Raw genomic sequence first — 24,449 nt, 5'->3', positions numbered from 1 at the left:
GAGGCGATGGATCGCACACTACTAGAGGGCCCAACTGGAGAGTGGTGGAGCCCTCTGTCGGCGGCAGCCTGCCCAGCAGCAGTGGAACCAACCCTGTCAAGGCGGCACCTCCTGCCGGTGGAGCAGAGCCATTCCCCCAGGAACAAGCGTGCAGTACTGCTCGTTCCCTGGGACAGCGTGGTAACGGGACCTGAGCAGCCTCCAACCCGGAGAAGGCAGAGGCCTCCTGCCGTTACCATGCTGCTTATAGTAGAGGATTCTTCTTTCACATGCTGCGACCCTGGCCAAAGGCCAGGGTGCTTGGGCAATGTACACATCATCTTTATTTGAACATGTTTGTGGATGCGTGCTTGTGGATATGAAGAGGGGGAAGTCCCTTCCCTTGAAATCGTGCCTTGATGGTGGCGAGGATGGGCTGTCAGGAGCCCATGGATGCACGCGTGAAAACGTAACAGGTGAAGTTGGGGAACGAGGAACATCCAGCTGCATCACAGAGGGAGGGGAAAGCGGACAGATCGTCCTTTCCTTCCTCCTCGTTTGCGTATGGCGAGCAGGCTGTGCTGGCGTAACAGCGGTTGCGAGCTAGCTGGGTGGGCCTCGCTGAGGCTGGGAGGATCACGGAGCGGCCGGCCGCGGACCCTGGAGAGCAGTTTGAGACGGTCTCTTCCTTGAGGATGGAGATGGGACTTGGGGCTTCCATGGAAGACACAGACGGAGAGCTTCATCATCCCTCTTTTCGTCTTTGCAGCATCGCTGCACAAAAGCCAGCGACGGGCCAAATATCCTGTCTGGGACCACCGGCGTGTCGAGGATGTGGCTCTTTTCTGCGTCAGAAAACCTAGTGAGGTCGAGCCAACAAGCTCGTTCTTGAAGCACTATGTTGCTCATTACGCAAATCAAGGCCCCAGTTTAGTCGATAAGAGCGCGAGATGTGCATGAGAGAGAGAAGAGGTGTTTGAATGAGGAACTGTACATTCACCCTCCGTCCTTTAGAGGGTGGGAGTGTCCCCAGCAGGTGGAAAGTTCTTTCCAGCCAATCAGGGCTTGGCGGATTGAGAAAAGTGCTTCTGAGGGCTACAGGGAGTGTGTATCCCATAGTGAGACATCTCACGAAATATTATGAAATAGAACTGAATATTTTACTTCAGGGCTAAAATACATATACACAGGTTGCTCAATTTATTTCACATTTCCTCCTATATTCATCCGTTACATCATTTTATTTTTGCTAAAATGTTTGGTGTCAAAAAGCATCTATTTCCATATAGATGTGTGGGTAATAGTGCGTACTGTATATGTTTTTACAAATCATCAGCCAGACTTCATCAGACTCCAAGTCTCTCCAAGGTGTGATTCCCACTTGTTCTTTACTACTATACTATTACTAGTGTGTTAGACTGAGTCATACTGATAATAGATTGATTTATTTTTTAGGTGAATTGGTCACTTTTCATCTTTTTGGATATTAATAATCAGCTTTTGTATAGATAATGGGTCCAGTTTAATTTGAAAGGTTTCAAAAGAAAGTCTCTTCTTTGTAAATATCAAAAGAAATCTGATTTCATAAATTAAACTGTACAAAAGTCAATAATGATTTTAGTCGATTATTATTCATGAATGAATATGTTATTGCTGACCAGCTTTGAAAGGCATCACATACACACCCATCACATCCAGGCTGCTGATGAATCTTCCAAACTAAATACTTTCAATGTTTGAAATGACATGGTGAAATGGTGTGTCATGGAAATACACAGTCACTAAACTAGCTTCACTTTATTATCTAATATCTAATACAGTTGCCCTAAGCCGTTCACCATCTACGACCGCTTTTTTCTATCCGAAGAATCCGTGCACCCTTCATTCTTTGGTTATTCCGTTTTAAAACCAAATCAAAATGACAAATAAACAGTGTGGTTATTTTGTTTTTCTGATTTAAAACCAAAACACAAATACAGAAAAACCAGATTCTGAGGCCACTCTGCTCTATTTGAGTCCACAAACAAATCATAGCATAGTTATGTTTTAAAAGACACTTTAAACAAAAACTCTCTATTTTCTTTAAATCCAAAATCAAGTTTTCACGATGAGTCTCTTGCATAATCCATTACTTTGTAAATGTAAATCTTTTTTTGGGGGAAAAAAAAAAAAAAAAACCTGTGAAAAAAGTAAAAATTACTTAACTAAATAATGGATGAATAAGTCTACTAAAACAACAACAAAAATGTGTTGACTAGAAGATACTTTTAATCCACTTTATTTATTTGCACTTTACTGTTGTCAGAAGTAGGAAACTAAGACTAAGTTGTAGTTTAAAGTAGTGAACATATATATGTATATATTGTACTTGTTGATGGTCTCCTAAATGTACATATTGAATGAGCACTGCTGTGTTCTGACCTGTAGATGGCAGCAGAGATTCAGGGTTAGCTTTACTTCTCCAACCTGCTTATCCTCAGTCATGATGCTCATTATTGATAACTCTAATCATAGCTCCTCACATCAGTCACAGGTAACTAATGCATCGTATCCATGGTGATACAGCTGTTTTGATGTTGAGGCCTGCAGATAGGAGTATATGGAGGTCTTAGGAACACTTTGCATTGAACAAATTTAGCTTTAATTTAAATGCAAAATGATCCTAATTCAGTTTTCTTATTTCTGGTGTGTAAATGTAGCCTCTGTTTTCCATACTTTATTCTCTCTCTCTGTTTTTCATCCACACGTGCCAAATGCTCAGCAATCCATGTCAACTATAGATGGCCAATATCATTAGCCCACCGATATTATCGGCTGATATTGGCAACAAAATGTAATCACGTTTGACATTAGTATCTTTTTTTTCTCACCGATATTGAAAAACCGATATGTGCTGTGGTTTCAGACAATATAATGAAAACAAAAATAGTGAATACATTTTGGGTTTTTTGTATAGATAATTTTTTATTTGTGAAATAGATCCAGTAGTGCATCATAATAAAAATAGCCTTAACCTGTTACCGTATTTCTATTGAAATTCATATCATATGACCTAGAATTAGGTTGAAGGGAGGTTGTCTGTATTCATATCGGTCATGGGCTGTCTTCAAAATGGCAAACTTTGCACTATACACTACAAACTCAATGATTGATTTTGGAAAATAATCTAATTTTTTTCCTAAATATTGCGATTGTGATTTAATATGCCGTTATTTTTTCAAGGGCCTCTTGTCATGTGTTTTTTAATGAACACAAGCAAAAAATCAATCTGTTTCATAATAAACAATTTCAGATTTATTTAAACGTTAAATAAATATAAGATATAATTTTTAAAGCACAGATTACAACAATAAAGCAAACAAATCTGTGGCTTTACCTCTTAAACATATCCAACTAACTTCACGTTTCATGAAACATGGAAACATGTGGACTGTACTTCTTAAACACTGTCTGAAATTAACAGGACATGAAAATAATAATAATTAAAAAAAATTGCAGCCTTTGCGATTGCATTAGTCTACTGTTAGCATTCCTCTAACATTTGCACTAACCAAGAATTAGCAATTTCAGAATCAGATCAGAATCAGAATCATCTTTATTCGCCAAGTGTATGTTGTATACACGAGGAATTTGACTCGGTCAACTGTGCTCTCTCCAATAGTGAAAACAAAAATTTTTCAACAATAAACAATCAGCTAGAAAAGATGAAAATAAGTATAAACATAAGTATAAATATAAACAGTAGTTAGACTAGAATGTGCAAATAACAAGATGATAATAATAATAATAATAATAATAATAATAATAGTATAAAAAAATAATTAAATAGATACAAAATAAAAATAAAAAATAAGATAAAAGAAGGAAAATAATAGAAAAGAAAGATAATAATAAAATATAATAATAATAAAAGGAAAATAGTGTATTAGAGCATTGATAAGTAGTGCAGTAGAACATTTAAATTAAAGGTATGTACATGAACATTCTCAGTGTCAGATTGATCCAAGGTTGTTATGTTTGGTTCCAGGGTTTTTTCACAGAAACAGGACTGACACTCTTTGACTGTTTAGTGTTGATCAGAGTGACAGCCTGGGGGAAGAAACTGTTTTTATGGCGGGTTGTTTTGGCGTACAGTGATCTGTAGCGTCTGCCAGAGGGGAGGAGTTTAAACAGATTGTGTGCAGGGTGGGAGGGGTCTGCAGTGATGCTACCTGCCCGTTTCCTGACCCTGGACAGGTATAAGTCTTGGATGGAGGGCAGATCAACACCAATGATCTTTTCTGCAGTCCTGACTATCCTTTGTAGTCTGTGTCTGTCTAGTTTGGTTGAAGATCCAAACCAGACAGTGATGGAGGTGCACAGAACAGACTGAATGATGGAGGTGTAGAACATGATCAGCAGCTCCTGGGGCAGGTTGAACTTCCTCAGCTGACGCAGGAAGTACATCCTCTGCTGTGCCTTTTTCCTGGTTGAGTCTATGTGGGAGGTCCACTTCAGGTCCTGTGAGATTGTGGATCCCAAGAACCTGAAGGAGTCCACGGTAGCCAATTCCCTATTTAAAATGGTAAGGGGGGGGAGTGGGGGGGGATTTCTTCTGAAGTCCACTGTCATCTCCACGGTCTTGAACGGGTTCAGTTCCAGGTGGTTCTGACTGCACCAAAGAGCCAGCTGTTCCACCTCCCGTCTGAAGGCAGACTCGTCCCCGTCCCGGATGAGACCGATGACGGTGGTGTCATCTGCAAACTTCAGGAGTTTCACAGAGGGGTCCCCTGAGGTGCAGTCATTGGTGTAGAGGGAGAATAGCAGTGGGGAGAGAACACACCCCTGGGGGGCGCCAGTGCTGAGTGACCGGGTGCCAGATGTGATGCTTCCCAGCCTTACTTGCTGCTTCCTGTCAGTCAGGAAGTTGGTGATCCACTGACAGGTGGAGGCCGGCACTGTGAGCTGGGTGAGTTTCTGGTGAAGGATGTCCGGGATGATGGTGTTGAATGCAGAGCTGAAATCCACAAACAGGATCCTAGCGTAGGTCCCTGGGGAGTCGAGGTGGTGCAGGATGTAGTTCAGTCCAATGTTGACTGCATCCTCGACAGACCTGTTTGCCCGATAGGCAAACTGCAGGGGGTCCAGCAGGGGTCCTGTGATCTTTTTCAGGTGGCTCAGAACCAGCCTCTCAAAGGACTTCATGACTACAGACGTCAGAGCAATGGGTCGATAGTCATTAAGTCCTGTGATGGCAGGTTTCTTGGGGACTGGGATGATGCTGGAACTTTTGAAGCAGGAAGGTACTTCACACAGCTCCAGTGATGTGTTGAAGATCCGTGTGAAGATGGGAGCCAGCTGCTCAGCACAGGCTTTCAGGCAGGAAGGAGACACTCCGTCTGGTCCTGGAGCCTTTTTGATCTTTTGTTTTTTGAAAAGCTGGCACACATCTCTTTCATTGATCTTCAGGGCAGGTGGGGGGACAGAGGGTGAGGTAGGGGGGGGAGTAGGGGGAGCAGGAAGGGCAGAGTCCAGGTGATGGGCTGATGCTAATGAGCTGGGGGGTGGGTGTGAAAACCTGCAGTAGAAGCTGTTCAGGTCTCTAGCTAGTCTTTTGTTACCAGTGGGGTGGGGGGAGGGTTTCCTGTAGTTGGTAACTTCATGTAGGCTTTTCCACACTGCAGAAGGATCTTTGTTTGAGAAGCTTTGTTTTAGCTTCTCAGTGTAGCACCTCTTGGCTACTTTGATCTCCCTGGATAGTGTGTACTTGGCTTGCCTGAACAGGTCCCTGTCCCCACTCCTGTAGGCTTCCTCCTTAGCCTGACGTAGCATCCTAAGTTGAGGTGTGAACCAGGGTTTGTTGTTGTTGTATGTGCAGAAAGTCTTGGTCTGCACACACATGTCCTCACAGAATCTGATGTAAGATGTCACAGTATCAGTCAGTTCATCCAGGTTGTCTGATGCAGCTTCAAAAACACTCCAATCAGTGCAGTCAAAGCAGTCCTGTAACTCCTGCTTTGACTCCTCTGTCCATTTCTTTACAGTCCTTACTACAGGTTTAGCAGATTTAAACTTATGCCTGTAGGTGGGGATGAGATGAATCAGACAGTGATCAGAGAGCCCCAAAGCTGCACGGGGAACAGAGTGATATGAATCCTTTATTACAGTGTAGCAGTGGTCCAGTGTGTTAGCACCCCTGGTGGGGCACTTTATATGCTGTCTGTATTTAGGGAGTTCGTGGGTTAGATTTGCTCTGTTAAAATCCCCGAGAATGATTAGCAAAGAGTCGGGATGTTTTTTCTCCACGTCTGCTATCTGGTCGGCCAGGTGCTGTAACGCCTCTGTTACGCAAGCCTGAGGTGGGATGTAAACACCGACCATAACAAACGAGGAGAACTCCCGTGGAGAATAGAACGGTTTACAGTTTATAAAAAAACTCTCCAGATTAGGGCTACACGTCTGTTTCAACACTGTGACATCTGTACACCAACCTTGGTTAATGTAAAAGCATATTCCACCGCCCCTCGTCTTCCCACAGAGCTCTTTTACACGGTCCGCTCTGAGGAGCTGAAAGTCCGGTAGATGTAAAGAGCTGTCCGGGATGAGTTCACTGAGCCAGGTTTCAGTAAAACACAGGGCGGCGGATCTGCAAAAGTCCGAGTTTCTGGTGTTTAGAAGCAGCAGTTCATCCATTTTATTTGCCAGTGAGCGGACATTCGCCAGGTGAATGGATGGAAGCGCAGTGCGTAATCCCCGCTGCCTCAGTTTAACAAGCGCGCCTGCTCGTTTACCCCGTCTGCGTCTGCGGCGTCTCCTACAAATTCCATAGAGCGCTGCTGCTCCTCCGGTGAGAATCTCCGCATAACTTTCTGGTTCAATGAGAACCGGTGAAAAAAGATCAGCAGAGGACTGTCCAACTTGTAATAGTTCTTCTCTGGTGAAAGAGACCAGAGAAGGGGAGCAATAAACTACAAAACTAAAGAAAAACACAACAACTACGAGAGAGCGCAGTACCGAGGCGACCATCCGCGGCGCCATCTTACCTCAATTTGTTTGAAAAAATAAAAATGGGTTGGAAAAAAAGTTGAAATGGGTTAATGAAGTTGAAATCTGTTGCAAAAAGTTAAAATGGACTGAAAAAGTTAAAAAAGGGGTTGAAAAAGGTTGAAAGAAGTTTAAAAATCCCAGTTTGTATACAGTATTGTGTGTTAAAATCCCAGTAGGAAAGGAAAAACCAGTCAAACCAGTTAGAAGTCCAGTTTATACAGTATTAAGTAGCAAAAAGTTGAAAAAGCTGAAAAAAGTTGAAATTGTTGAAAATTTAATTTTCTCAAAAGTGGATGGGAAGACGGCGGAAGAATAACTACTATAATAATAAAGTTTAACGAATACAATAGTGAGGATACCTCCTGCATCCTCACTAATTAATTGTTCAGCCCTAGTATATACTGTCTACTATATACTATTAGTATGGTTAGGAGAATAAGGATGGTGTCCGATGATGAGCATTCCCACTGAATATATACTTTACTATACGAGTTTCCCAAGATGCATTTCAAACCTACAACGACAAAAACCGGAAGCACACTGAGGCTAAACATCTCAGTTGATTCACCACCTTTGTAACCGTACGCACCAGTCACATACTGGGATTATACTCGTGGTGGAATTGCCATGCGCAAATTGTCATACTGAGATTACGATGATATTTTGGTTGTAATTCACGTCAATATTGTGTATTAAGAAGTGTAATCATGTATTTTAAACATTTCAGCAAATGATTTCCTCTCCTGCCTCGTATATTGAGCCGTTGTACATTTTTCCCCAAGAAAACGAGCCATTCAGCACTAGTCAAATAACAAACTTTGCGGAATGAGCAAAACCTACAGCGAAAGTAGCAAAAAGTCATTTTCCGGTAGTGCGCATGCTCAGATACACTCTCAGTACGATGCAATCTCAGTACGTGACACCGGTCCCAGGACAATTTTACGTTCCGCTTGCAATGCATCATGGGGCGGTTGAATATGACGAGTGTGCCCACCGTGCACATTTAGAAAATGTCCCGATGATGTATACATCCGGATATTTCTTGCGTACCCAACCTTTTCATGCTAACTAATGTGAACTCACTAAATACTCATTTTGATGTCAGACTTACTATGAATTGTATGACATTTCAAACACAATTTTGTGTTGGAGATTATCGGAAATGGGGAATTTAGTGTTGAAGGTTATAAACATATCGGATATCGTCGCTAAGCTAAATAGGAACATCCCCAACATGAACCTATCCAATGCTCTTCTGCATAAACACAATGTCTAACAACAACAAGGTGTGGTACATGTTATCTGAGATTTTTCTTATCTCGGTGTGTGTGTGTGTGTGTCAGATGGTGTGAAGCTTGTTATTCTTCTGTGCATTTGTTTATTCATCTGTATGTGCAATAGACATGCAAAGGAACGTGTGTGTCACATGCATTCAGCACCAGCAGATGGGTCAGCAGCAAGCCGTTGATTCACTGTGACAACAACAGTGGTGGTGGGCTGGTAATGAGTTTATACAAGGCGGTGATATCGAGTGCTTCAGCGTGCACCCACTGTGCAGAAGGATAACAAGTAGCAGCCCAAGAAATGGAGTGTTTCATGGCTCGTGTCTGACGTCAGGAGGAAAATTTGGGGTTGTAACAGCATCAATACCATAGAAAGCATCAAGGCCTTTCTGGAAATGCAAAGAAAAAACAAATAAGATGGTTAAACAGAAGGACTATACCTTCTTAATGAGAATACAATACACATTTACCTACGATGGTGTGCTTTACCTACACGTACAGTGTATTTACTCAGCCACCATTTGTGCAAGTACTGCCACTTAAAAAGATGAGAAAGGCCTGTAATTTTCATCATAGGTATACCTCAACTGTGAGAGATTTAACATTAACATTTAGCATTTAGATTTAACATTTATATTTAGAGTTAATATTTACATTTAACATTAACATTATATTCTTCCAGAAAAAAAAAAAAAAAGCAATAACGCTGTAAATCTGGTAAAAATTAACATAAAAAAATTCACCTACTTTTTTTAAACATGGTTTGTTCCTAAACGTTTACGGCTTATTTCAGCATTCGCAACTTTACAATCGGCGCCCCATATTTCTCTTCATCTGTGCCCATGCATTTAGATTTGGCAGTTATTTAAATTTCATCCATCATGCATAATCATGTATTTAAAAAGTCTCTTTCAATCTTTGCCGAAAATATACATTACGGTTTTGTGTTCCTCATTTACAGAGTTTTCACAGCTTTTGATCAGCCTGTCAATCACACAAGAAGTCAGAACAGAATCCAAAAGGTGGTATTAACTTTAAATCATAGAGACAAAGTTATGAATGAGATATAAACTCAAACGTCATCAATGCCCAGTAGAGATGTCACGATTGCACCTCGTTAAATGTTATTGAGAAAAGGACCTAAATGATAGAAACATGTTTATATTTGGCCACATAAGTTGAGACAAACAAATCAATAAAATTATGTTATTATCATAAACATTTAGTTCATATGACTTTCCCCCTGTGAATTAATATTAAGCCCAATAAACACTTAAAATATTTCGATATATTTCCTTATACGTCATCTGTACCGAAGTGTAGAGCTGCCACATGGAAAAATATCTTTTGGATCTCTATATTGTACAAACATGATTTTATATTGAGCAATGATTATATCATATTGTGCAAACATTATAATCAGTGACGTGCCGTCAGGGTAGGCAAGGTAGGCAGTGCCTACCCAAGGGTGAATTGATATTTTGATTATTTGTTTTAATTATAATATAATTATAAGTTATTTATTTTTTCATTTCCAATAGCCTACAGTACCTATAAGTTTGAAAGTGTCCGCATTTTGTGTGTTTCATAGCCCAAATTACTAAACAGCGCTATTTCCTGGAACAGCTGCACAATCTCACTCCGCTGTAAGGTAGAGGGAGGCCACGCCCCTCCCAAAGGCACGTTGCTGCTCTGCCTCTGTTCCCATTGCGTGTTTTCACGTGTTTGCGCATGCGCAGTCAGGTCCCCAAGATGACAAAAATTTAGAGTTAAAGCTTTTTTTTGAGGAAAAACGACAGCTTTGAAAAAATGGGAGACAACACCTGAGCTACCAAACCTTCAGCAAAGGTAAGGTCAGAAAATGTTTCATACTTTTTACAGTGAATGGTACAAAATTAAGGATTGGCTTTGTGGATGCTCCTCACTGAGGCTGTTCCGAGTTGTTGTTGTTGTCATTTTCTCCGTGTTTCTGTGTTTCCAACACAAACAACAGATGTGCTGTCGTGTCATGAGATATATCTTGTTGGAGAGTATGGAGGTTATATTGAATAATTGTTTATGTTTCTTTTATGGTGTTTTACGATGTTGATTTTGTTAGATGGCTAAATGCTTGTTCATGTGAATCTTGTTGGGTTTTTTCTTTATTATGAATTTTATATTTTGATAAGCGCATTGAGATGACTTTGTTGGAAATTTCTTTATACAAATAAAGTTTGAATTGAATTAACACTTGCCAGCAGAAACAAATGAAATTGTCATTGGTGGTCTCAATTTGCAACGTGCCTACCCAACCCTAGTGGTCACGGCACGTCACTGATTATAATATATGAACACTGACATTATATTGTATGAACAATATAATTATATTGTATGAAACATGATTTTATACTGCACAAACAATATAATCATATTGTACAATATAGTTATATTGTTCATAAAATATCATATCTTATTTATACAGCATAGTGATCCAAAATATATTTTCCCCTGTGGCAGCTCTACGCTTCTGTACAACTGGATGTTTTAAATGTATATATTTTATTTTATTATTCCCCTGCATCTTCAGGTCATAAAATAATCGTAATAATGAAAAGATCATGATTATTTCTTTTTTCACAATAACCATACCAACTGTGCAGTATGTTGGTTTTGGTGACTGTATGATAAGAAGTGAAAGGAAAACACAGGGATTAGCAGATGTAAAGGAACAAATATTGTGTACTGCACTGGTTCCCATAACATAATGGTTTCTTCTTTTCCTCATATGGAGTTGCTCGCCTGTTGTGATGAGTTGTGCATTGCTTACAAGCCTCTGGATCAGTAAACACAATACTACTGTCTGTAAAAATCACAGACATTAGCGTCTGTAAGGGAGAGGAGGTCAGAGAACAAACATTTCATCTTTTTGTCTGTCCATTTGTCTAATTCTAATTCAAAGAGGCACTTTGGGATGAAATGTGTTATTCTATGAATGCACTAATCCCAGTAATGGCTCTGTTAGTCACATCTGGATTTTCAGACGTATAAATCAACTGTGATAATGCAACAACTAAGCATTGAAATAGTTTGAGCAAGTCAAAGAGCCAGTGGCTGTAGCTTCAGCTTACCTCCACAAGCATGACCGTATTTTAGCAATTTTTTTTATATTCCTTTTGATCAGATTTACAGAAATATTTGTGAAAATTGTGTTTTTCTCGTAAAAATATAGTGTCAATGTTACATTTAAATATACATGTTAAACTTAAATCTAAATGTTATGTTAAATTTAAATATATTTAGTTTCACCCATGACATTTAGATTTAACGCTTAGATTCAGATTTAACATTCAGATTAAGATTTACCATTTGCATTTAGCATTTAGACTTATTATTTGCACTTAGAGTTAATATTTCATATTTAGATTTAACATATTTTTAGAGATGTTGCAAAAAGTTGCTGTTTATTTCAGCTTGCACTACTTTACAATCAGCCCCCTATATTTCTCCTCTTCCGTGAACATGCATTTAGATTTGTCAGTAATTTAAAATCCATCCATCATGTGTAATGATGTATTTAAATAGTGTGAACAAAAAATTAGTTGTTTATGAACAAAAGCACAATTTATGTTGTACGTATCTGAGCAGCTGTGTAGTAACAATGCAGAGGAATGTAAAGTGTCTAAATTGTTGATGAAATTAGACTTTCTTTGGTATTTTTTAATTGTTTTGCTATATTTTGGGATTTTCCAAATTGAATTTGGACACTTTAAAATGTTCACACAACAGCAATCAAGCAACTGATGCAATTTGCAGAATTTTTATTTTTAGTAATTATGCATGTTTTCATACACAAAAAAAATTGTGATCGGAGGGTCTTGACCTTCAGCAGAAGGACAGAGAGGAAAATTGTCAGAAAAAGAAGTATAAACACAAATGAAAAATATAAATATAAACCAAAATATCACATTATCTATCATTGAGGGTACTTGTATTGCAAAGGAGGGTCAGAAAAAAAAGCCACATGATTTACTACACACCAGGTTTTTCTGATAAGGTAAATAAAAAACAGGAGAAAAGAGGGAAGAAAGTGAAAAAGAAACAGGAAAAAAGAGAGCAAAAAGAAAGGAATAAAAGTTGTTTTGTCACTTTGTTGTTATTTTGTGTTTTTTTGGAGTCATTATGTGTGTTTTTGTTATTATTTTGTGTTCTTGGTGTAAGTTGTGTTTTATTCTGTCATTTACTACATTTATGTTGTCGATTTGTGTGTTTTTAGGGTCACTTTCTCTGTCATGGTTCAAGAATCAGGTAGTGCAGCTTTAACGCAGCTTCTTTTCTTATATAATTCAAGACATTCAGCAACTCGGCAGAACTTTTAGCACACTACAATGTCAGGGACTTCTGCAGAAAAGCTTCAAAACATTTTATTGCTCCACCACACAGCAACAGAAGCAGCTTAAAATTGCTTTTCGTACACTGGAGAAGAATTTCCGAACTTTTCTAAACCTCTTGGGGGTGGGGGTGGGTCTGGGGACGTCTTCCACCACAGGTCCATTTACTGAGGAAACCAAATCCAGAGTTTCATCACGACTACTAAAAAATTGTTCTGGAAGGAACTGGATTTCAGAATCATCCTCAGTTGAATGAAGATGGAGTTCTTTGGAGACATTTCTCTCAATGTGTTCACTTTGGCCAGATGAAGGAGTAAACGGGACCTTCTCAAATTCATCTTCATCTTCAAGTGTCTCAACATCTTCCCATTGGCTGTTTGAATCAAGAGACTGAACACCAACAAATATATGTTTTGAACCATCTGTTTCAGTTGGTTCACACTGGCCAGCTGCAGGACACAGCTGGGCCATACGTTCCTCGTCAATGTCCTCTTGACCAACGACATCCTTCAAAGGAAGTTCACTCTTTGACATGAATTCATGTGCCTTGGTTAGACTAGAAGAAAAATGAAGACAAAAAGATCAGTACAAAAGTCAATAGAACAACAAGTTGAACTCCATGTGTGTGATTGCCTCAGTGCATTTACTCACTAGTCACTGCTGTCCACCGCAGGTCCATTCACTGAGGAAACCAAATCCAGAGTTTCATCATGACTATTAAGAAATTGTTCTGGAAGGGACTGGATTTCAGAATCATCCTCAGTTGAATGAAGATGGAGTTCTTTGGAGACATTTTTCTCAATGTGTTCACTTTGGCCAGATGAAGGAGTAAACGGGACCTTCTCAAATTCATCTCCATCTTCAAGTGTCTCAACATCTTCCCATTGGCTGTTTGAATCAAGAGACTGAACACAAACAAATATATGCTTTGAACCATCTGTTTCAGTTGGTTCACACTGGCCAGCTGCAGGACACAGCTGGGCCATACGTTCCTCGTCAGTGTCCTCTTGACCAACGACATCTTTCAAAGGAAGTTCACTCTTTGACATGAATTCCTGTGCCTTGGTTAGACTAGAAGAAAAATGAAGACAAAAAGATGAGTACAAAAGTCAATAGAACAACAAGTTGAACTCCATGTGTGTGATTGCCTCAGTGCATTTACTCACTAGTCACTGCTGTCTGGATCCTGGCTCAGGTGGGACATGGTGATGAATGGATGCTGAAGAGCCACCACAGGAGTGATTCGCGCCCACCCATCCAGATGTAACATTTTTTTGAGGAAGTCGATGAACATCCTAATGTCCTTCATTTCCTCAGCATCCTCTTTTTTAATGTCCTGGATTAAAAAAAAGAGTTTGGTCTTTGCACAAGTTCAAACGTTTCTCACTCATAACATATTATTATATGTATGTTAACAAAAAAAAGGTGAGTAATTTCAGCTTATAAACGCATGTCTAAAGTAGGTTACATTTTAACGAAGAGACTGCTGCTAAGTATTTGAACTCAAATATTGTGGAGAACACTTACATAGAACAGTTCATCCAATGAGGTATAATGAGGGCGCCCTGTGGGCCATTCCTTCGCTTTTATTTTGTTAATACCCAAGTATTCTTCTGGTGTCTGAGGAAACATAATGGCAATGATAAGGGTTTAGGATAAGTTTAAGACAACAGTCAAGGTTCACCAACAATAAAAACAGTTTTACCAGGAGCCTCCATCTTAAGCCAAGCTCATCCTCCTGACAGAAGAATCTCTTGGAATGCATGCCAAATGCGAGCTCGTGGGCCAACGGCATACCGAGAATCTCCACCATGGATTTCATCTGCAGATAGAACACACAATTACACACATTAGGGACAGTTCTTCAAGAATTTATATACATGCATATAAAACAGCCACAACCCTGAAAAAGAGCATGTGGGTCATTAAATGGATGGAGGGATGGTGAATAAAAAAAGATGACCTACCATGAGATATTCACAGTTGACAATGAAGAGGTTCTGTGTCAGATACAGAAAGGCCAGCGTACAGCCCAGTCCCCACATGTCAATGGACTCTGTGTATAGAAGGCCAAGACAAATCTCTGGGGCCCTGTGAAGCAAAATTAATGACATATGCTTTAGAATTCTGGTGCTTAGCACTAAGTGCTAACGTTTTAATGACACGTTTGTTACAAAAACACAGAAGTCATTCAGGGTGACACCCTCATACCTGTAGCCGATGGGCTGGAGTAACAATCCCTGTCTGGCACCAGAGGATCGAATAGCCAAACCAAAGTCAATGAGCTTGACTCGGTATGCACACTCCTTAATGTTGGCCAGCATAATATTGTCAGGCTTGATGTCTGCATGCATCATTTCTAGACTCACGAGTCCCTGTAATGCTACCAACATCTGCAGGGACAAGATGGGAAAAGACAGGATGAGAATGAAGTTCTTCTTATGTAGCTGTTTAAGATCAGGTTTTAACTTGAGGCTTTCTTAATCGATTATCAAGCATAATCTTAAGATTATAGTCAAACAATTAAAAGGATCATACCTGCTTTGCGATGGGACGGATTTCATATACAAACATTGGTTTTTTTTGTTCCCTTATTAAAAATGTAAATAAGTCTATTTCAAGCAACTCGAAGACGAGGCAGGTGCAGAAGAGGTGATAAAAATGCTCGTAGAATTTGATCACATTCTTGTCTGAATTCAGAAAGTTGATACAAGTCAACATTTGCAGCTGGAGGGAAAAAAGAGGACAATTAGATCATCTTTATATCAATATTCCCTAAAAAATCCATAGTTGAAGTCCTGCTGGAGGCACCAAAACTAGGAGATATCCAACCACTCACCTCATATTCTAGAGAGTCTCTGTTCTTGAGGATTTTCACCGCCACTAATTTGCTGGTGATACCAACCTGGCACTTGGCCACTTTTCCATAGGAACCTTCTCCAATGAACTCAAGGATGGTGTATTCAGTTGTGCTGCTCCGCAGAACACTTCCTACCCTTAGTTGAGAGATAACTAAAGTGGATACACAGAGAACAAGGTTAGTATTCAATGTATCAATGCTAAGACTAATATGAACAAGGAAACCTTGTCTCCTGTCATTTTGAAGTTTGAAGTCTGCAAATCCATTTCAAAAACAGAATTAGAATGAAAATCAGTGAAGTCCTGTCTCTGCATTAAAATCCCAATTTTCTGTTGGTACAGTTCACAGTATGCATCATGTTACTTTTTACAATAAAAAGGTATTAATAAAGTAGTAATAAAAAATTCCGTTTTCAGGCGCTCCTCTAGAAATATCACATCCATTCTGTGAACACTGAAGTCAAGCACTTATTTTACTTATTACATTTGGCTCTCAGAAAGACTCTCAAACTGTTCTAAACAGTATCATCAGGGATGCACACACTTTTTTGGCTTGTTATAATTGTAAGTAATTAGATTGTAATATTTATATTTACACTATTACAATTAATATTATTACTATTAAAAGTATTAACTAATTACTAAATATCTGTGTAATATTAAGGCAAGGCAAATGTATTTGTATAGCACATTTCATACACAAGGCCATTCAATGAGCTTTACATGATTAAAAAGTACATCAGAAAACATTCAAGTTTTAAAATGAATAAGAACATTAAATCAGCAGTAAAAACCTTTAAAAAAAATCTCCCTCAGTCATAGGCAGTAGAGAAAAAGAAATGCCTTTAACTTGGATTTAAAAATGTTTACTACCCTGACTCCCTCTTTCCTGTTCCCTTCCCCCTCACTGAGGTGTAACACTGCCCTTTTTTTTATATCTTCCTTTAGGGAGGGCTGGTGATGGTCACAAATATGCAATAAAATAATTAATGTATTTAATTGCAATAACAAAACATGCATTGCTGTCTTAAAAAGATTGCACTTCTTGTAGTGTTGACCTCCGATACAATGTGCAGACAAAAAAATAAATACATTTAAAGAGGTAACTTCAGCTCTGCTGCAGTTTGTTCCACTTCTTTGTAATAAAATACAAAAATAATATTGAAACGGTAACACTTAAAAACTGACTAAAATATATTTTTTTAAAATACAATGAAGAAAAATATTTTGAAAATGCAAAGCACCAAACACCGCTGCTCACTTCATCAAAGACCCACAATGATAAGCACATATGCCAGTCAGTAGCATACTGAGTGTTTCAGTATTTGTAGCTAACTTTGTTCTTTAGAAGAACTTAAATAGCTTCCACACACGGAGGTTGTCTGAAGTTGCATTATAAGGTCTTGCAGCCCACGTGCGCGATTGACAACAAAATGCCTCCGCGATCAACCGGTAGATCGCATTCGACGTATTGTGCACTCCATTCTACATAAAATATTGGAGTGTTTTTTTCAAGGAATAAAGTTTCCAATATATTAATACCAATGAAAAAAAATATTCTCTAATGATAATTTGTAATATTGGTAGGCATGCTGCTGATCGGAGCTGGTAGCTTTCTTATTTATCGAAAAGTCCGTACTACGCTGGCGACTGTTTTGGAAAAGCTGCCAGTGATTTCTGAAGGATGTAGCAGGTCTCTGAATACTCGTGTGTGACTCATGTGTTGATCGATATCAAAAGCAAGCAAGAGCTGCTTATGGATCGTCTACGCGTTATGGATAACAATTGGGAGAAGTTGGAAGCCCGGCTTGGAAGTAGTAGTTAGGCCTCTCATTGGATTACAGTAGAGAGACCCAGGACAGTAAGGCTACTGAAATTTGACATAGCCTGTATCAAAAATGCTTTGCTTTTCTCCCTTTCGGCTCTCCAGCCAGCCAAGGCTCTCATCTCTTATCACCAGGAAGTTTCTGCAGACGGCGGCTCTTACCCCCACTCCCTCCCCCCGCTCCTTCCCTACATTCCCACCTGGAACTGTGATGCTGAACTGTAGCCACACATCATTTGGCTGTTGTCAGTAGCGCAGCTACAGGTCTTCAATTTCAAATGCCCTCGTCGGCCATCTTCCCGCCTCCCCACCATCCGCACTGCATGGAGGTGTGGTAGCAGCACCCATTGGCAACACGCCCATGTCCCCAAACGGCTGAAATTCTGTTGTTCTTCCCACCCGACCCCATCACCCAGCCAACCCCCCACCCAACCCTTCCCATGTGCCTTGTCTGGAGTTGTTTGACTGTGTCATGCTTACATTTATGTTTGTGGAGGCGGTTTTTTTCCTGGTTTCACACTGCTTTCTCTGTTAGGGAAATCAGTCTCAAACTGGCAGTTTTTTTCCCTTCACCCCTCCTCTCCTCCTGTTGTTGATCCCTTTTTCACCTCAATATGTGGGCGCCCCAAATGGCTGCTCTGGTGTGTTGATGTGTCTTCGTTCACTGCAACTACCAAGTCAAATTTCTCATATTGTTCTAAACTGTACCTGGCCAATAAAGCTGATTCTGATTCTGATAAGCTTATACTGGGCTTAACCTTAGACCTGTTGATCCCAAATATCAGTTTAGGTATTTCCACCTCTGACACCATGTGCAAAGTAAAAAAAATAAAAGTTTTAAAGAGGTAACTTCAGCTCTGCTGCATTTGTTCCTCTTCTTTGTATTAAAATATAAAAATAATGTTGAAACAGTAACACTTAAAAACTGAGTTTGATTAAAATATATTTTCGAAAAATACAATGAAGAAAAATAATCGACAACAAAATGCTTCCACGATCGACTGGTAGATCACGATCGACAATCGATAATTTGAAATATTGGTGAAGTCTCTTACCTTGATCAGCCATTTTTCATCAGAATCTAAGCTTTCAAAAGCTTAAAGAAAGAAAGTTTTTACAACCCAACCACTAGCACTGAGACAAGCTTCTAAAGTTGTGGTTATGTTTTGTTTTATTTGGCTTTTATCTTGGCTACCTTTGATATTAGAGAGAGAAAGGAACCACAACTCGTCAAACTTTGACAGGTGTGACGTCACGCCCTTTGTCCCGCCCCCTAACCGGAAGTCCCGCCTTCCCAAACCGGAAGTCCCGCCTTATAGCACCCGCCAAAAAAAAAAAAAAAAAATCTCACGCACGCACGCACACACGCACGCACACACACACACACACGCACACGCACACACACACACACACACACACACACACACACACACACACACACACACACACACACACACACACACACACACACAACCATGAAATGCTTTGTAGAAGAGTTTTGTTTGTTAAACCTTTCAAACAAAGGTATAAATGCACAATATTTCTCACCAGCCCCTCAATGAACCTTTTTAAAGAAAAACAAAGGTATAAATGCACAATATTTCTCACCAAATAAAAAAAAAAAAAACCTTTTCCAATATAGTAGTCTCATACTTTCAGCATTAACTCACCAGCCCCTCAATGAACCTTTTTAAAGAAAAACAAAGGTATAAATGCACAATATTTCTCACCAAATAAAAAAAACCTTTTTCAAAAAAAGTACTTTTATTTGATTAACGTAACAACGGGGTTATTACTGCAGCTTTATGTAGAAATCATAACAATCAAACCGGTGTGAGGAATAATTCTTGTATTATTCAATGAACAATCCAACACACGCCCTGAGTTCAGACGGCATAAAATAAAAGTGTTTTGCTTTGAAAAGAAGATGCAAAAAAGTTTTCCAAATCTTACCATTCATAGCAGCAATATGACCATGTCTGGCCATCACTATGCATAAGAGTGCTTTGAACATACGGACTCTGAACTTTAAACTAGTCACACACACACACACACACACACACACACACACACACACACACACACAATTTCAACCATCCCGCCAAAAAAGCAGTCTTGGTGCGTTTGTTTTTCCACCTGTATGTGATTCGTCATTATCCGATATGGTCTGACTTCAAAAACATTCCTTCACTTACCCCGACCACCTCTCATGACCTTTTTTCAAATATTACCCGTTGGATGAAATTGGAGAACGCACAGGGAGTTTAGTTGGTGCACATCTGCTTTATACTAGCGAAGGGGTCCATGTCCGTCAATAAAGTTTAAAAGCCTGTTTGAATGGGACATATTCAAAGAAGGTAAATGTCATAAAACTTATAACACAGGCGGGTTAATTATTTGTTTTGTACTTATGTATTTATATTACTTGTTATTCTTATTTCTTTCTAGTTTCAACTTTATTATTTTTCTTTAATATAATATTATTTCTTATATTTATTGCCTTGAAGGCAACATAACTTTAATTTGTGTTAAATAAGAAGATAATGCCTGAAAGCTCAAGGGGGTACACATAATAAGAAAGGTTGAGAACCACTGCTTTTATCCACAGGGATGGTGACTCCTCACTTTTCCGGCAAATTGCCTATGCATTTATTAGCTGCTATAAGGGTTAGTCTGACAAAAATGAGTATAGGTTATGTGACAAAACTTAGCAGTTCCCCAGCTATGACAATCTGGGGTTGGTTGGGTACTCAGTCCCCCACTACTTTTGTGATGATGTCCAGAACAGACCAGCCAATAATGCTCCAGGCACTTGCGTGTCCAAAACATAAGAGAATTCAAGGGATGTTTGTAAGAAGAATGAGCTTTTTAGAGTATACTTTTACGCAGAATACGTACCTAATATGATGATAAATATGTTTTGATTATAATATCATGATTTATTCACGAATAACAATGTTTTTAAGACGGACCCGGTTTTGTCCCGCCGACCACAGTTTTGCCGTTTTGCCGTTTTTTTCTCATCCTTTGCAGCTGCTGAGGTTCCAAGGGGTGGGGGTTGTGTGTGTGTGTGGGAGCGCTGGAATGTTTTGCTTTATCCGGTTTACGTATATTACAACAACACACAACAAACATTGATTTGGTTATAACATAGACACATCGTCACCTTTATTTTGATTGTATTTTTATAACGACAGGTTGTCTGAATTATTCTGTTTCTGTCTGATCAGTTAAGGAAATAATAACCGGCAAATAAAGGCAATAAAACTCTGGAAACAATAACTAGGAATAAATAGTTGCTCTTTGGTAAACTTGGTGATATTACAGACGGTATGGACACATTTACTCCGTTTCCGGGGTTTGATTTCTAATAGCCATGTGTCCGCGCGGAGGTCCGTGTGTTTAGATTCTGCTACTAACCCCGGACCGGACCAGTGTGACGTGTACATATTTACTTAAGCAAAATTAATTTTAGATTTGCGTGTTCTTGGAGTATTTTAAACATTAGAATGGTAAATTATGATGGTGTTAATAATAATAATGCAGAAAACTTAAGTGGCACGACAGCGTCAGCGTCAGTTCTGGTGATAAACATCTATTAAACAGATAAATGATGCTCTATCAGTGAGGTTTATTACAGACAAACCACTAGTTAAACATGTTCGCATTACCTATTAAACTTTACATCAGTCACCAAACACTACAGGGTGTACAATAATGTTCTGTTACCCGTTTGCTCCACCGTCAAGACCCTTTAGCTGTCCGCAGCGCTGCCTGAACATAATTTGCGTAAAAACAATAGATGTGAACAGAAATAATGACAACATCCACTTGTTCTGGTAAAAACTCGCTTAGATAAAAACAAATCATGGTTTAGTGAAATTATAAATATTTCAGCCAGATGGCTGCACAATAATTGCATTTGATCTACATTTAATTTAAGTTAGAGTTAAATCGGACACAATAAGCATTACATAAACAAATAAATTAACCGGTTTATTTTCACTGAAACACTGCTGAGACAGACCACAGATAGGATTTCATTAAAGATGCTGCAGATTTGGTGTTTAAGGCAATAAAATTAAATAAGAAGGTGGAGTTTATAAATCTTACATAATTGTTACAATCCAAAAACATGGTAAAGAGCAGTTGATGGCAGGTATAGTGGGAACGCGATGACTCCCTGTTTATTTTCAAAAATGAAACAAAGTCTTCCTTAATTATCTTTCCCTCTAATTAAAGTAAAACCGGAAAATTGAAGCAGCGTGTATTAAACTGGTAGCCCTTTGAAGTAGCTCGTGGTTTAGAAATGTTTTAGTTACATGTAACTTGTCTTTATTTGCATGTTTGATTTGAAGAAATACAAAAGCAATCAGTTAAAGTACAAAGTAAATTTAGAACAAATGATAAAGGTATGTTTCTGTTTATGGAGTTAAAGTCTGGAATGATCTCAAGGCTCACTTTAAGGTAATGAGTTCGTGGTCTATGAATTACGAAGGAAAAACATTCCTTCACCTACCTTGATCTGCCTCATGACCTATTCTATGCCTATGCCACACGCTCCCACACACACACGCACACGCACGCACGCACACACACGCACGCACTCACACACTATGGTCATGGTTTAGGATAAATACGAGAGTGAAACGGTATTAGGACCATCACTTTGCTGACGAGAGAGACGAGCATCACATCGCAAAACACCGAGGTCAGATTGAAACAGAACTAGAATGGCTGGTAATGTGTTTTTACAATTTTAAACATCTGCATTACAAAACTGCGCTTTCACATTTTCAACGTATCATTATTTTTTTTTTAAAAGCCAGAGTTCACGCAAGGGACAAACACATCTACCCCGGTGAGTAACGATTATTATTGTTTTTTGATTGTTAACATTTGTTAACATTTGTTTAAAACTATTCACTTCTTGCTTTTAGTGACCGCTCAAGAACTTCAGGATATACAATTAACGCAGACGGATATCGGTAAATATTAATTATTTTTCTTTTTTCTAAATTGTTTTCAGTAAGCATGAATGATATGTATTTTTGTTTGTAATTCGTTTTTATGTTTTCACAGATTGCACTGCCAGGGCTGAATTATTACATGAAGTTTCGGACAACAGCCTCGGCAATGCTATAACCGAGATTGAAGAAGCAGAAGCGGCCGCACGTTCTATTTCGATCAACAATCAGAACCCGGCAGTTTTCTTCGGAAATTTGGAATCACCTATGCAATTTGTACCAACTCACCCTCGATCTAAAGCAGTTTCTGGTGTGAATCGTCTGAAAAGGAAGAAAGGTATATGTGCTGAAATGCAGGGTAAATTGTTTTATTATGATTTCGGTGTGGTTAAAAAATATTGTTAATATTTTTTATTTATTTTTTTTACAGCAATCAACGTGAAGCCACAAACTTTGCCTGCAACAAGACGCAACGTCACGCAAGCTGAAATCCACCCAATTGCGACATCAACTCCAAAGCCCAGAAAACAACCATCAAGCCCGAGACAAACTACACCTCGAAGTGATGCATTGCTTCAGCTCCAAAGAGCACCTGTGAGACCCCCGCGACAACGGAAGATTCGCCAGAAAAGATCAACCATAGTCAAAAGATTGTTTAACGGTATGTTATAATAATAATAATTGTGTGTTAATAACAGTAATGTGTTAAGGTATACATTTGACAATATCGTGTGACCTTTCTTTTTTTTTCTATATTTACAGAATCCAACGAAAGGGTGAACGAGAACCCCCAGAAACCACCACAGACAACGGAAGCCATGGATCAAATCCAGCCTCAGGCGACGAATGGATTGCGTCAACAACGCAGAGTAAGAAATCGCGCACAACAACAACAACATCAAGTGCAATACCCCATTCCTCTACAAGCGCTTTGTACCATCGTAGGAGATCTGATTTCAGTCTTCAAAAATGTGTGTGAAAAACAGCAATAATGTTATCTAACCAGCTGCAGAATTTTTTTCTGTTTCATAGCGTACAAATAAACGATTAACGACATACTATGTATAGAATTTTTCTTTAGATATGGATGAAAACGAAAATGAGTGTTTAGCTTCTGATGAGATATTATCTACTGCAGACCGATTAAGTAGCATTACAGATCCGTTGGATTTACAAAATAGGTTTCACTTAGACGAGGTCTTAGTTACCCAGTCCCCAGGTGTAGGTCACCGTTCACCGTTTCATTCACCCAACATAGAAGCTGTATTGGAGTTTTTGGATAACATTTCTATACCAACACGTTCACCGCAAAATGAATTTGTACTCAATGAAGACACGGAAGACTCCTTTAGGGAAAGCCCACTTAGGTCACCAAATTGCAAACCATTAAGCCGGCTACAAATAGCGTTACAAAACCTCGATGAAACATTGCCGTATCATTCAGCAGCAAACATACACACATTAATTCAACTACTAGAAGCCATCTCACCACCCCCTACTCCGCAAAATGATTTCTTACAAATTGACAACGACGGCTCTATAGCGGGTTCCCCACAAAACTCACCAACTCACGACATGCTTAGCAGGATAGAAAGAGCAATACAAAACATTCGGAACTCACCTACACACTCAATGCATAGCAATTCACCTACGCATCTCCCTCCATCACCTTATCCCTCATACACAGACATAAATACGCCTCTCCAGAGCTCCACAGAGCTTCTGCAGAGCTGCGTACACACAGATGTAGAAATGCAGCCGCAGAGAGGAGGAGGATCGGTGGGGGGTGGCCACACAACTAACCCCGAACATGAACATATTGAGAGGGTTAATACGGACGGTAATTCGGCAGAAATTAGGCACGAACGTTTTAACACGCTCAGATTGAGACGAACAATTACGATTCCTAACCTAGGCGAAGTCCCAAGTATTGCGACATTTTATCGTGATGTGATGGGGATTATTCAGGATCTGGCCAACGAGACGAGATCACACGCTTTGCGTAGTGATATTGTACAATTTCAATTATCTAGTGAAAATGTACACAAACATGTTACAATCACAGTGGATGATCAGCAAGATAACATTCAACCCGCTTTTGAAGATTTGCTCGATCGTTTAATGCAGTCAAACGGTAACATTG

At 39.3% G+C, this 24,449-nt stretch overlaps 1 protein-coding gene across 1 annotated transcript; it reads right to left on the bottom strand.

The window, feature by feature from the left end:
• Positions 1-96: 96 nt before the first annotated feature.
• Positions 97-18,529, bottom strand: LOC114479601 (probable serine/threonine-protein kinase dyrk1). The gene is made up of 13 exons (XM_028473356.1): positions 18,395-18,529; positions 15,495-15,667; positions 15,194-15,382; positions 14,867-15,048; positions 14,623-14,746; positions 14,361-14,477; positions 14,183-14,275; positions 13,822-13,991; positions 13,307-13,726; positions 12,771-13,211; positions 714-838; positions 513-639; positions 97-415 (listed from the first exon to the last, which is right to left on the bottom strand). Exons 1-13 carry the CDS (start codon positions 18,405-18,407, stop codon positions 97-99), a joined length of 2,493 nt encoding a protein of 830 aa, XP_028329157.1. The 5' UTR covers positions 18,408-18,529.
• Between the last annotated feature and the right edge of the window lie 5,920 nt (positions 18,530-24,449).

The sequence above is a fragment of the Gouania willdenowi genome, chromosome 17, assembly GCF_900634775.1.
Source record: "Gouania willdenowi chromosome 17, fGouWil2.1, whole genome shotgun sequence".
In the NCBI taxonomy this organism is placed as follows: Eukaryota; Metazoa; Chordata; class Actinopteri; order Blenniiformes; family Gobiesocidae; genus Gouania; species Gouania willdenowi.
The sequence above is the reverse complement of the archived record's forward strand: the minus strand, read 5'-3'. Positions and strand labels throughout refer to the sequence as shown.

Bases quoted from the DNA above. Each gene is read 5' to 3' on its own strand.
- LOC114479601 (XM_028473356.1), bottom strand. The intron at 13,992-14,182 runs GTAAGTGTTCTC...TTTTTAATCCAG, and splicing joins CATTGGATGAACTGTTCTAT to GACATTAAAAAAGAGGATGC. The intron at 640-713 runs GTCTGTGTCTTC...ACTGCTCTCCAG, and splicing joins GAGGGATGATGAAGCTCTCC to GGTCCGCGGCCGGCCGCTCC.